Here is a 13,631-nt window from a genome sequence, read left to right as displayed (position 1 = left end):
CACACATAGTAGCTTACAAACTCTGTAACTCAGATGCCCAGTCCTGACCTCTGTTGGGCACCAGGTGTATATGTGGTGCACAGACAAACTTGCAGGCAAAATACTCCTATAAAATAAATGTCTAAACTTAAAAAAAAAAATTGCTTGTTTATTATGTGGTGCTAGGAATTACATGCAGGGCTGCATGCATGCTGAGCTAGCTCCTGTGCTGTATTCTGTTGATCCACCCCGGCACCTACCCACCCCGTGCCCCCCAACCCCCACCGCAGTCTGGTTGCCCCCGCCATGTTGGTGGGTCAGTGGCTAACTCTCCTTTCTGTTACTGCAGCTCCGGCAGTCCCAGTCCTACTGCACCGACACAGAATGCCTTCGGGAGTGTAAGTAGCATCGGGCAGCAGGAGGGTGGGCCTGGGGCACAACACACGCAAAACCGTTTCATGTAGCCAAGGCTGGCCCTGAACCTCTGATTGTATGACCTCCACCTCCCCAGGTGCTAGGATGTTAATTGTTTATCATCATGCCTGATTAGTTTATTTTAAGGTAAGTGGTTCTCCAGTGTATACTTGGTGCATGATAGACTCAAAAGTGTTTTGTCTGCCTCAAATGCGGTTATGGGCTCCTCAAGGAAGACTCACTCCCACAACTCTTGCTGCCATGGTGGTAGTACATGCCTGAAATCCCACATGGAAGGAAGGCCGAGGCAGGAGAATGGTGAATCCTAGGCTATCTTGTGCTACATGTCAAGACCCCGTGTTAAAAAAACAGCACAACTCTGCCTTGATAACTTCTTCAGCTAAAAAAATACGTTATGGGAGACCAATAGGGCTTAAGGGGTTCTAGGCTTCCGAGGGCAGAGAGTGTAGGAGGGAATGCATGAGAGGGAATTAGTGAAGGAAATTTACAGTTTTCTACTGTACACCTCTGTCTTCAGGAAAGAATTTATATTTCATCTTTAGACAGAAAAGCCTGTTCATGGGAGTTTGCCTTTAGTTTGCTATTTCTAAATTGCTTCCAGCACAAAAAAGTTGGTTTTTTGTTCTGTTTTGTTTTTAATTGAAAAGTATACTTGGGGCATCCTGAAGTCTCCTGCACACATCGGAGAGCTTTGGCTGTGGATTATGTTGTTTTCACTTATTGAGCGGTCCTGGTTTTCTAACCTTGGGTCTTGCTCAGACTGGGCAAGTATTCCATAGCTGCCCTACATTTCCAGCCCCAGATTACATTTATTAATAGGTCAGTGTTTATATTTAGCATCTGGCGCAAGTGTGCGTGTGCTCTCTCCTTCTCTCCCTCCCTTTCTCCCTGTGTGTATGTGCTTGTGTGTGTGTGTTTAGGCAGGTCCTCTCAATTCTGCTATTTTAGCATAGATGAAATCCCAAATTTGACCTCCAGCACTAAATATACCAATATACATATGTATATATACATATCTATATATACAAACATACACACCTATAATTTCCAGCACTGAAAGGGTCAGAAGTGCCCAGGTCAGTCCTTGCTACTCAGTAAGTTAGAGGCCAGCCAGGCATACATGAGGTCTTGTCTCCAAAAAAAAAATCATTTCCTCGGTTATTCATAGAACCAACTTCTGGAGAGGTCTAAAACAATGTCAACATAAACCAAAAGGATAAATGGTAGAGAAATACTTATGTTCCTCTCTGTAGAATTTATTTGAGCTTTGGCATCAGTCAGTGAATATAGTTTGGATTTTTAAGTTCTAAGTTTTGAAATTTGCTTGCATGGTTGTTAAAGGTACCAGTAGTTTTTCTCTTTGATAATTCTCTGCCACTTTATATTATTTGTTTTTATTGAAACTTAACTTTTGACACCTCTCTCTCTCTCTCTCTCTCTCTCTCTCTCTCTCAACAGGGTTTCTCTGTGTGGCCCTGGCTGTCCTGGAACTCACTCTATAGACCAGGCTGTCCTCAAACTCAGAAATCCGCCTGCCTCTGCCTCCCAAGTGCTGGGATTAAAGGCGTGCGCCACCACTGCCCCGCTACTTATTTGTTCAATTACTTATTTATCTTGAGACTGTGTCTCTGTGGTCTTGGCTATCCTGGAGTCTATTACATAAACATAAACCAGGATGGCCTTTAACTCATAGAGATCTGCCCTCTGCTCCTGCCTCTTGGGTGATAGCATTAAGTTGTGTATCAGTATATACAGCTGTATTTATTACGTTGTGATGTGTAAAGAAGCACCTTTGTGCTGGTGCACATGCCATGTATCCACACATGAATATGGATATCAGGTGTCTACCTCAGATGTCCTTTTTCATAAGCCTTCCACCTTTTTTTTTTTTAAAAAAAAGCAGGGTCTTTTTTTAAACAGGGTCTCTCAGTGGGATCTTGGGGCTCTCTGAGTCGGCTCTGCTGCTTGGTCAGCTAGTGATCCCCAGGGAGCGATTCCCCCGTCTTCCTTTCCCCAGCACTGGGGTTACAAGTGTGCCCCATGCCCTCCTTCTTCACATGGGTTTTGATTGTTTGCCTGACAAGCACTGATTGCTGGAGCTCCCTACCCAGCACAACCCTTGACATAATCTCCTATCTTTTCCTGTTTCTAGACAAAGCCCTTGCTTATCTACTCAGAACCTGTAACTGTTCAGTCTTGCAGTTTTCCAACTCTCTAGCTATTATTTTTCCCCCAGTTCTAATTTTCTAATTACTCTGTCTTCAACCACTCTGTTTTCTTTATCCCCCTGGCTTCATGAGCTCATTCGCTGGAGCTGTTCCTTCCCTACACTCCCTTGATGACGTTCTCAAGTCTTATGACTCATGATGTGTGTGCTGGTGACTGTCTTGTGGACATGTCCACTGTGGTGTTTCTTAGGCAATCTCAAAACCGTCATCTTCAGAATTGAGCTTCTGGTAGCTCTGTCACAGCTGCTTTTCCTCCTATGTCTGTTCTGAACGTGACCCTTGGCTCTCAGGCCTGTCCATTACATCTGCCTTCAGGATGTAACCAACACTCTACTTGAGAGCACCCATTCTGCCTGCTCCTTGTTTACTGCCTCATATCTAGGCCATTATAGTAGGGTCTGTTTGTCTGTCTGTCTGTCTGTCTATTTGTTTGTTTGTTTGTGACAGGACCTTACCTATTTGTACCCTTGGCTGGTCTAAAACTCACTGTTTCCAACAGGCTGACTTTAGATTCACAAAGATCTGCCTGCCTCAGCCTCCCAAGTTGTGGGATCGAAGGCAAGTGCCACCATGCCCAGCCTTGCATGTTCCTAACTCCCTCCCAGTTTAGCTCCCTGCTGCTGTTATTCATAACACAATTGGCTTGAACAAGTAAGAGTTTGCTTTTGGCTTCTTTTCACCTAAAACTTTTCAGGGGCTTTCTGTTTGAAGCACACTTGAAGGTCCTTGTTCTGACCCGTGAGTCCGATGCTCTGGCTGTGACTGGCTGCTTCTGCGACTAAGTCTCTCTGGTCTCCAAGTCTCGCCTGGCTTCTGAACCTCACTCCAGTTGCAGTAGTCAGCAGTAACAACATCCCATTGGCTCCTGACTAAGATTGCTTCCAGCTGCCTCTCACTCTGCATTTGCTATATAAAAAAACAATTTGGTTGTATTGGGGGAGTGGGGAGCCAAGCTCAGATCTTCAGGCTTGGAGGTGGTGCTTTTAGCTGCAAAGCCTTGTCCTGCTGGCTTCACTCCATCTATGTTTTGTGGACACTTTTCCCTTCACAGTGGTACCACCCTCTGTTGTCCTGTGTCTAGCCACTATGTATGTAGAGACTGTTTTATTTGGACATCTTATGTCAATCTTGGTTCTAAGCTCGTTGAAGGCAGGGACACTTGGAGGCAGACCCTTCTCTCTTCTAGATTCCCAGCATCAAGGCAGTGATCTCTCTCCCTCCCTATTTCTGCTGGCAGCTTTCCCAGTCTAGATCTAAACCCTGCCACTTTGGCACCTTCCTCTAGCCCCTGCATTTTATAGTTACCAGTGGACATGGTTATTTCATTACAAAAGGTGGCCATCTGAAGAACATGTCTAGGTTTTTCATAGAACCACTTTTAAAGGCAGTTCAGAGGTTTGTCTGAACGTGAAGAACGTTTTAGGGCTTTGTAGAATATTTTTCAAAAACTGTTGTTTCTTTTGGTGCTACAGATCAAACCCAAGTCCTCAATGCACACTAGGCCAGTGCTCCACCACCGAACTGCACGTTAGCCTGTCTCTGTGGTCTCACTGTGTGCCTAGTGGTCTCACTGTATGCTTAGGCTGGCCTCAAACTCACTACCTAGCTTAGGCTGGCCTTGTCCTGCCTGGCCCACTGTTCCTGACCCCCTCAAATCTGTCTGTTTAATGCCTCAGCAGCATTCTTTCCATCTCTGCCTGCTGCTGCCACTGCTGCTGCCTGCTACTGCTGCTGCCTGCTACTGCTGCTGCTGCCTGCTGCTGCTGCCTGCTGCTGCTGCCTGCTGCTGCTGCCTGCTGCTGCTGCCTGCTGCTGCTGCCTGCTGCTGCACTAATTGTGCCCTCTTTGCCTGCTGTTTTGTTTTCCCTCTGGCCTCTTTGGGTCTCATATACCAAATTTACTTCCTAGAATGGCACCATAATTATTTTCTAAAATTCAGCAAACCAGGAGTAAGCAGCACAGGCCTGCTGTCTCAGCATTCTAGAGACAGACAGAGTTCAAGCCAGCCATGGCTACATAAACTGGATACAGGATATCTCAGTGCAAGCAGGACCATCAGGATGGCCCAGCAGGATGGCCCAGCAGATAAAGCTGCAACTTTGATGATCTGAGTTCAGGTTCCTGGGACTCCCCCCACCACACACTGTGGGAGAAGAGAACTAACTTTTTCAAGTTGTCCTCAGACCTCAATGTGTGTGCTGTGGCATGTGTGCTTACACACGCACGCGCTCGCGATTTATTTTAAGTATTACTGTCACACACCTCTCCATGACCTCTGCAGGCATTTCTCTCTTTACAGGATATTTAAGACTTTCCACAGCTCAGACTCATTCCCAGCAGACCTCACGGGCACCCATGGTCCTCAGGACTCATATACAGCAGACCCACCTCCAGCAGCCCTCATGTGGTCAACTGGATGATTGACATTAGTGTCAATGAGCCTTAAAACTGATAGCCGACCCCCACAAATTATCTTCTTGTCTCCCCAGAGGGTGCTATGGCATGTTTCCCTTCTACATCCCACAGCTAAATATGGGTGTGGGGGTAGAGGGCTTGTTCAACTTGCTGGAACCCATGGATGGATTAGATCACCAGCACTCAGAAGGGGGGGGAGGGAAGGAGAGAGAGGTGAGAGAGGAGAGAAGGAGGGAGAGAGGAGCGAGAGAGAGAGAGAGAGAGAGAGAGAGAGAGAGAGAGAGAATATATGAATATCTTGCATCAAGCCTTGAAGGTCAGGAAAATCATGTCTATTTAGACTCTGAAGTGGAGGGATTTTGGTTCCTGCCTCCCTGCCCCCCGTTTTCCACATGCCACTCTGGGTAGTGTGTCATTCTGCTTCCGTGTCCTGCCTGTCCCTGGCCTGGTGCTCCCCTATAAGGTGATAGGATGTTTAACTTTCACAGATAAAGACACCAAGATCAAATAGCCATGAGATGGTCCCTGCTCTTAGAAAGTTAATGGCTTAGGTAAGCTATTCCTTCAACTGAGAAATGCTATGATCCTTTGAAGAGGCAGCAGGGCAGTAGCAGAAGCAGTGGGTTTGTTATAGGAGAGGGAGGCAGAGAGTAAATGGGAGACTGGCTGTTGTGCTGGGCAAGGTGGAAGATAGGAGGGTGTGGAAGGTCTCCTTCCAGTACTCCCTGCCAGAGAAGTACTGAATTGGTGTTACATCATTCTCATTTGGAAGGCTTAAAAAATTATAATACTAGCCCACAGCCCTCTACTGCTCTGAATCAGATGGTCTGACACAGGGCCTCAGAATCTGTGCTGTAGGTCACAGGTCTTCCAGATGTGCAGCCAGGCGAGGGAAACTCTGGCTGGAGAAGAAGGAGTGAAGTAACTAGGAAAGATAACGTTGGAGAGAGTGAAGACTAGAGAAGCAAGTCCAGGTCACCCCAGCAAAGGTCAGGCTGGCGTCCTCAGAGCTCGATAGGCTTAGTCACTGGGTGGGTCAGCAGAGATGTTTGTGTTTCTGGTGTTTTGGGATATGACAACACATACTTGTCTGGCAGCTAGAGGAAGGAAAATCAGGAACCTAGGCTACCCTGGAGACCTGAGGGTACTGGATAACGGATAGACCCTGTGTAAGAGGAAAGTTCAGTCTGGTGGCTTAGCTGCACTTACCTGAGTTCAATCCTGGGCACTCACACAGTGGAAAGAAAGAACCAGATCCTGAAAGTTCTCCTGTGCCCCTCCATGTGTTACTCCACAGAAATCAAAGAGTAAGTGTAATAGAAATGTTAGATCCCCACAGCATATAGAGTGTTGAAGGGAACAGGAGACGTGTGCTGTGGGGTTTGGGTGGGGTTTGAGTGTGACGAAGTGGTGTACTGCCTGTCTAGACTGGTAAGGTCCTGGGTTCAACACCCAGCATCCAAAGCAGAGGAGAAAGAGACAATGCTGGTAAAGCATGTGGTTTGGTGACCCCTGCCCCACTGAGTTAGCTGTTGCTCAGAAAGTGACTGAGGTTAGGACTAGACCACATTCCCATCTGCCTCCTCTTGTACCAGCTAAGTCCTTAACATGACTGCATTTCAGTTGCTAGAACTTTGGCCTCAGTACTGCAGGTTGGGAGTGAGCCTGGGCCCGTGGAGCCTGTTACAGTGTGTGAGCTGAGTTTCAGCATCCTGTCTGGGTAGCTGAACAGGATTTTCCCTGATGCAGAAAAATCAAAACTAGCTGTTATTGACAGGCCATTTCTGCAATCTGCTGGGATTTCTTTAAATCTGATCTCTAATTTTAGTTTCTGAAAACTGAGCTTTTTTGTTTGGTTTGGTTTGTTTTAGATTTTTTTCATTTGTTTTGTTTTTTATTATTTGGACATAGACTTAGTATCTAGCCTTCACTGGCCTGGAACTCTCTATGTAGATGAGGCTGCCCTAAGACTCCAAAATCCACCTGCTTCTATGTCCTGAGTCCTGGGATTAAAGGCACGTGCCACCATACCTCCTACTCTTGGGTATTCTTTAAAATTCTTGTAGATTTATTTACTTATGCATTGCCTGCATGTACATGGTGTCTGTGGCGGTCAGAAGAGAGTGTTGGACCCTTGGAAATAGACTTACAGATAGATGGTTAGTTGTAAGCCACTGTTGTGGGTGTTGAACTGAACAAGGATCCTCGCTCTGCAAGAGCAGCAGGTGTTCTTAACCCTGAGTCATGTCTCCAGCCCTCCATTAGCTATTCTTGATCTGGCTTCTTTAGTTCAGCAGATCTACGCATTTGTGGTTTCCTGAGTCCATGGTCCTTGCAAATCAGTGCAAAACTGTTGGGTGTGTGTAGGCCATGGTGTGTCACAGTGATAAGTGTCCCTAACTGCTCCCAAGCGCTCAGGACTCTGTTAACACAGATTATTACTGCACGGGGCTGGACAAGTGCCTCTGTGAGGGCATATACTACTTACTCTTGCAGAGAGCCAGACTTGCACCCATTTCAGATGTGTATCTCGCAGTGTTTCGGTCAGGATGCAGTTTGGCTACAGATGCTTTTTCTGTTTGTCCTTAGTGCCAGGACCCTCCAGTGACAGTGGCATCAGCATCACTGTGATCCTGATGGCCTGGATGGTGATCGCCGTGCTCCTCTTCCTTCTGAGGCCTCCTAACCTGAGAGGCTCCAGCCTCCCTGGAAAGCCCTCCAGTCCTCACAGTGTAAGAGCTACTCCTGACCCTTTGTGGGGGTGGTGGGGTGTTTGCTTGGACTGAAATACAGAAATTATCAAGAGGAAGACTCAATTCTTAGACTGAGTCCTTTCAGTGTAGTCATAATAAAATTTTCAGTCCCCAGTTATCTTTTGTAGAGATGAACATTAAAAAAAAAAAAAAAAAAAACAGAGTTAGATGTGGCTCATATCTGTAATCCCTGCACTTGGGAGGGTGCAGCAGGAGGATTGCCACAAATTCTAGGTCACCTTGTACTCCAAAGTGAGATCTTGCTTCAGGGAGGGGATGAGTATCTATAAAGTTACATAGCATCCAGGAAAAAGAGTTGGGCTGGAGAGATGGCTCAGTGGTTAAGTACACTGACTGCTCTTCCAGAGGCCCTGGGTTTAATTCCTAGTACCCACATGGCAGCTCAAAACTGTCTCTAGCTCCAGTTCTGGGGCATTTTACACCTTCCCACAGGCATACATGTAGGCAAAACATGTACACAAAATAAAAATAATTAAGAAAAACAGTTTTCAGACTAGGTTCGTGTAGTGATATGTACAGTAAAGCCTTTCTGTCGGGCTTTAAATGAGATGTTGCTGCACCTGCGAGCAGCGTCATCCATCAACAGGGATGGGGCTTAGTTTGTAGATTGCTTGCCTAGCGTGTGTGAAGCCCTGCCTTGGGCTCAGCACCTCATAAACAGGGTATAGTGCACACACCTGTAATCCCAGCATTGGGGAAGTGGAGGTAGGACATCAAAAATTCAAGATCATCCTTTGCTACATAGCAAGTTAGAGCCTAGCTTGCTTTCCTATGGAAAACCCTGTCTCCAAAAAACTTTGTTCTTCATGATGAAACCACATGTTGGAACATGAAATTACTCTATTAATTCTGTTACTCAGCCTTCTCAGTATGCGGCCTTACGGTGTTAATGTCAGGCTTTATAAGTAGTTCTTCATATGAGAGGAAAGCGGGCATAGCAGTGAGAATTGGCCTGCACCGTGGAACTTTTAGGAGGAGAGCGTATAGACATGCTGTGTGCTGGGCTAGCTAAGAATGGCTTTATTGGCACACACAGGGTCTCATTTGAGATCCAAGGCCAGCCTCCTCTACACAGGGAGACTCCATCTGTCTTAGAGGAAAAGGAGAGAAAGCTTTAGTGTACTTTAGGCTTTTCTTGGAAAGGGGACTGTGCATTAAGAACCTTGCAAACATAAAGTATTTCTTAGCCTCTCCCCATGCCTTCCTCTGTGTACACCTTTGTTATTTTCATGTCAGGGAACAATTTCTCCAATGTTTAGAGAAAGAAATCCAACTTAACCTGACTTAGAAGCCATTACAAGTGACAGACCTTATTGGTCCTAGGAACAATAGTTTCTGTGTCCTAAGCAAGGAACAGAAAAAAACAAACAAACAACAATAGAAAGGCTGCTCACCTTACAGAGCATGCCAGCCAAGTAAATAAAGCCTCCCTGGAAATCCAAAAGCTCCATCCCTCCCCCTTTGAGATAAAGTCTCACTGTATAACCCAGCTAGCCTTGAACTCATTTTGTAGCTCAAGCTAGCCTCAAACTCTTGATCCTCCTCGCTCAGCTCGTATAGTTTGGCATCTTTTCTTTTAGTGCAGGTGCTTGCTATTGCAAGTTGCAAAAAGCCAGTGTAAAGGAGATCAAGTAAGTGGATTTATTGGTTTTACACACCAAAAATTCAGTTAGGTTCAGTGCTGAGAAAGTTTAACAGTATGAAGCAGCCTGTGCTTATACACAACGGTAACCCCAGCATATAGGCTACCCAGCAAATCCCCAGTGTCGCAAAAAAGAGAAAAGTTAACCGTGCTATTGTAAACCCAGTTTCTGGGCTGAAGATCTATAGCTCAGTGGGTAGAGCACTTGACCAGTGTGCACAACCTCTGAGATGCGTGAGACCCTGTCTACATGCATGCATGCATGCATGTATGGCCAGTCTCGTCCCTCTTCCTACAGGCTTCACGGTAAGGTGGGCTTCCCTTACAGCAGGAGGATGGTTACCACAAGCACTGGAGTCATATCCTGGTAGACATTCCATAGTGAGAAACAGAAGTCTCTGCTTGTGAGTGTACTGCACTCAGCCAATCACATTAGGGGAAAGATTGACACTCCCTCAAGGTGGCCAGGATCATCCCATTACTACTGCAGCTTCCCTTCCATACCATGGGCAAGGATGGGGGCAAACCCTGCCGAGTCACCGTATTTACCTTATGCTCCCCATGTAAACCCACCAAGACAGTGAGGATAGATTTAGTGCTGCATGGGTGGGGACAGGTGCCATGCCCCTTCGATACTCATGGGATGTGTTAACGTCTCTTAACCTGTTCTCTTTTAATGCCAGGGACAGGACCCACCAGCCCCTCCCGTGGACTAACGTCCTGGTGTGGGAAGCAGCAATGGTTTAACACCCTGCACGACCGAGCGACTGAAGACGACCAGGCACTAACTGTCTCCTTTTCCATCTGCAGTTTGGATGGTATTGTTTTCATGAGCTTCTAGAAATTTCACTTGCCAACTGCCTTTTGCTTCCTGTGTTGCCACAGTCCTTATTTACAGTATCCCTGAGTAAATGATTCTATTGAAAAGTTGAGGGCTTTGTTGGTTGGCCTAAGCTTAAACATTCCACTCGTTCTCCCTGCAACCCTGACTAGAACGTCTGTGGTGGTTTCTGGCCCAGCTGAAGGAAAATTGAGATTTCTGCATTTAAGTATTTTAAGTGGTTTTGATAGATTTTAATTCTTTCCATAAGGTATTTATTTGGGGTTGTCTGGTGTGAGTGACAGAGCCATACTGTAGTTACTTTCCTGGCACTTTTCTGTAGTCCTTGGGACAGTGAGCATTTTCCTCACAACCTCCAGATGGCTTTATGGCTAGAATTCGGAAATCGAACTGGTTGTTTACTGATTTTTTTTTTAATTCCCATTAAAATTTTCTGATGTTAAGAATACTTTAAATAAACATGATTGATTAATATAGTGGTTGGTTTAGAATCCGTTGCGTATCATTGAAAGCCACTGTATGCTAGCCTTCCTCGCCTCATGATATTTGTTCTTCAAGTGAGTGCCTCTTCAGCAAGCTTCTCTTCCATTCTAACACTTCCCTGTTAAAGTACAATCGCCTGTATGTGGGGCTGGCATTTTAACACCCATGACTGAATTTCATACCTTTTTTTTTTAAATTTAAAGAAAACTGAGTCTTTTGTTGCCTTCTGACTTATGAGGAGAGGAGCCTTTAATCTGAGGGCTTGGTTTATTCCAAGGGAAAGGAGGAGAATGACAAAGGAGAATATCTTTGTCACCTCTCAGCTCAGTTCTGTTTGGCAGTAGGATGCAGGCACATTGGAGTTGGTAACTGAGCTTTTGAAATGTGTTTAACAGTCAGAAGTTCAAAAGCAGTGAATACAGACTGCATCAAACAGGCCTGGGCAGTCTGCACGCCTGCACTCTCTCCTCCTAGGAATCACCGCAGGGGATTTGTCCGGGCCAGAACATATTTTGTTATCAAGGTAAAGGCTGATCCCTTCTTGGTCAGTCTAGGCTGTCACTGTACAGAGCTGAGAGACTATGTGTGTGAACTAAATAAACTTATACCACACTGCACTACCAACTGCCCTGTGACCCAATTGTGCAACCTTCTGCTATTTCTCCCAAGCAGTGGTTATCCAGGTCTGGCCGTAAGCATTGTTAAGGGCATCTCTTTGTCCTGTATGGTAATCCTGGCTACTTGTGCTCTTCCTGGTTCCCTTGGCTTTGTACTCAACATTTAAACAATAATATAACCACCTCTTAGCTACTTGTGTTTCTAAGGAGTGACTTAACCAGGTAAGTTAAATTCTGCACAAATTAACAACACACGGTACAGGATTTCTCTCTCTTTTGCTGTGGCCACCCAGAAGTCTTACCCGCTTAGTAGCCTGTAGCCAGTTTAACACAAAAAGCCAGGTATGGTAGCAGTCTCGAGACCAGACGAGGCCACATAGTGAATTTCAGGTCAGGTTTGGCGAGGCATGGGAAGACTTTGGCTCACAAACGGAAAAAATGGGGTGAGGGACTTAACCTGAGCAAAACTGGAATGGCCTCGAGTGGATCTAAAGCTGTAGTGTTTCTTCTCCTGCCCTCAGCCTCTGAAGGCTGCACATATGTCCCAACAGTGCTTTCTAACCTGCTGATGGCCTCACACAGTCTGCCTCACAAATAGCTGAGACTTCACCTTGGATTAAAATAAAAATGGCGAAGGGTAGAAAGAAGGCTTGGCAGTTACGAGCACTGGCTGCACTTCCAGAGGACCCAGGCTCATTTCCCAGCCACCACACGGCAGCTCACAGCCGTCTGTAACTCCAGTTCCAGGGTATCCAACACCCTCATAGAGGCATACATGCAGGCAAAAGACCTGCATAAAAGACCGAGCATAAAAGAAGAGTAAATCAATTATTTTTTAATGGAGAAAATGTGGATAAAGAACATCTAGTATTAGAGACCTGGAAAAATAGATGTTTATTCTGGGTATTCATTTCTACCACATGCGCTTACGTCTAAATATCATAGTTTTCCCCTATGTAACCCCCCTGTTAAGTTAGTAACACAGCCACCCTTTTTTTTTAACCTGATAAAGATTTTCCTTTCTGACATAGAAATGGCTTAGTTGTGTTCACCAGAAGTGCACATGAGCACAGTTGTACAGAACATTCCATCGAGACTTGTGTGTGTGTGTGTTTGAGACCGGGTTTCTCTGCCTAGCTCTGGCCTCAAGCCCGGAGATCACCTGCTTTTGCCTCCCTGGCTGAGATTAAAGCCATGTGCCACCACCACCTGGCCTGACCCAGGCGTTTCAGTGCCTGGTAACAGTTGGATTTCTTTGAGAAGTACTTGGCCTTGGGTTTTTACCTTTAGTCTTTGCTATTTTTGTTTTCTTTGGTAATTTTTTTCTATATTCCTAAAGTGATAATATCTTGCATAGAATATTATTACTAACCCAACTAATAATTTGTTATTCTCTTCCTTAAGTTTCTACATGTGGCCCTTTAAGATAGCATATTTGTACACCATTATTTGGCTTGCAAACATTCACTTGCTCTGTAGCTACAATTCTGGTAAACTAAAAAGAGAAAGCATACAGTCTTGACGGTAGGCCGTCCACGCCACCAAGAGAGTTCACTTGAGAGCTTCTTCATACTGTTTCATACAAAATCTAGTAGTTCTGTTTTTCTGTTTTCCACATTGGGAGTATTTATAGCAAAAGATTTTATCACGTACCTAAACACTATCCCATGCCTAAGAACTCATGTTCTAACGATGTACAGGGGTTCTCCAGAGTCGCCACCGAGTACTCTCTGAGTACTGGAATTGTCCCATGCTTCCACTGAGCGTCTGCGATAGTGTTTATGGAATTACGAATATCTTAGACTTTTAAAGGACTTGTGGAAGTCTGTCTTTCTAAATGACAGTTTGTCTGTCTCTCAGTGATTTTTTTTTTACTGCAGTTTGATCAGCTCACTTTAAAACACAAAACAGCAACTTGAAGACAGAAAATACAAATGGTTTAAATTTTGTCGTTGCCATAGAAAATAGGGACAGTCTTATATTTCTCAGTGAAGCATCCTGTGTATCATTACATGTCCAATGATTATTTTGTTAACGGCAAAGGGGTCATGTGATGTACTAAATGTAATTTGCTGTTTCTCAATGTTTAAATCATGCCAAACAAATCAGCCCGTGCCATCTAGCCTATGGTGTTCATCTTTTACTGAGGACTTGGATTGGGCTTAAGGGCTTGTACTATGCACTTTTTATTAATGAATAAATAGAAAATGTTAGTAA

The 13,631-nt window shown here is 45.2% G+C and overlaps 1 protein-coding gene across 1 annotated transcript in view; it reads left to right on the top strand.

Moving 5' to 3' along the window:
- Smim14 (small integral membrane protein 14) overlaps nucleotides 1-13,631 on the top strand; it is a 45,999-nt gene extending 32,368 nt beyond the window's left edge. The window contains exons 3-5 of the mRNA XM_021163061.3: nucleotides 329-377; nucleotides 7,647-7,789; nucleotides 10,157-13,631. Coding sequence (XP_021018720.1) covers nucleotides 329-377; nucleotides 7,647-7,789; nucleotides 10,157-10,189 — 225 coding nt within the window. The 3' untranslated portion in view covers nucleotides 10,190-13,631. The remainder of the gene's footprint in view (nucleotides 1-328; nucleotides 378-7,646; nucleotides 7,790-10,156) is intronic.

Source organism: Mus caroli, unplaced genomic scaffold (genome assembly GCF_978045245.1).
Source record: "Mus caroli unplaced genomic scaffold, Mus_caroli_1 scaffold_4, whole genome shotgun sequence".
In the NCBI taxonomy this organism is placed as follows: domain Eukaryota; kingdom Metazoa; phylum Chordata; class Mammalia; order Rodentia; family Muridae; genus Mus; species Mus caroli.
The sequence above is the reverse complement of the archived record's forward strand: the minus strand, read 5'-3'. Positions and strand labels throughout refer to the sequence as shown.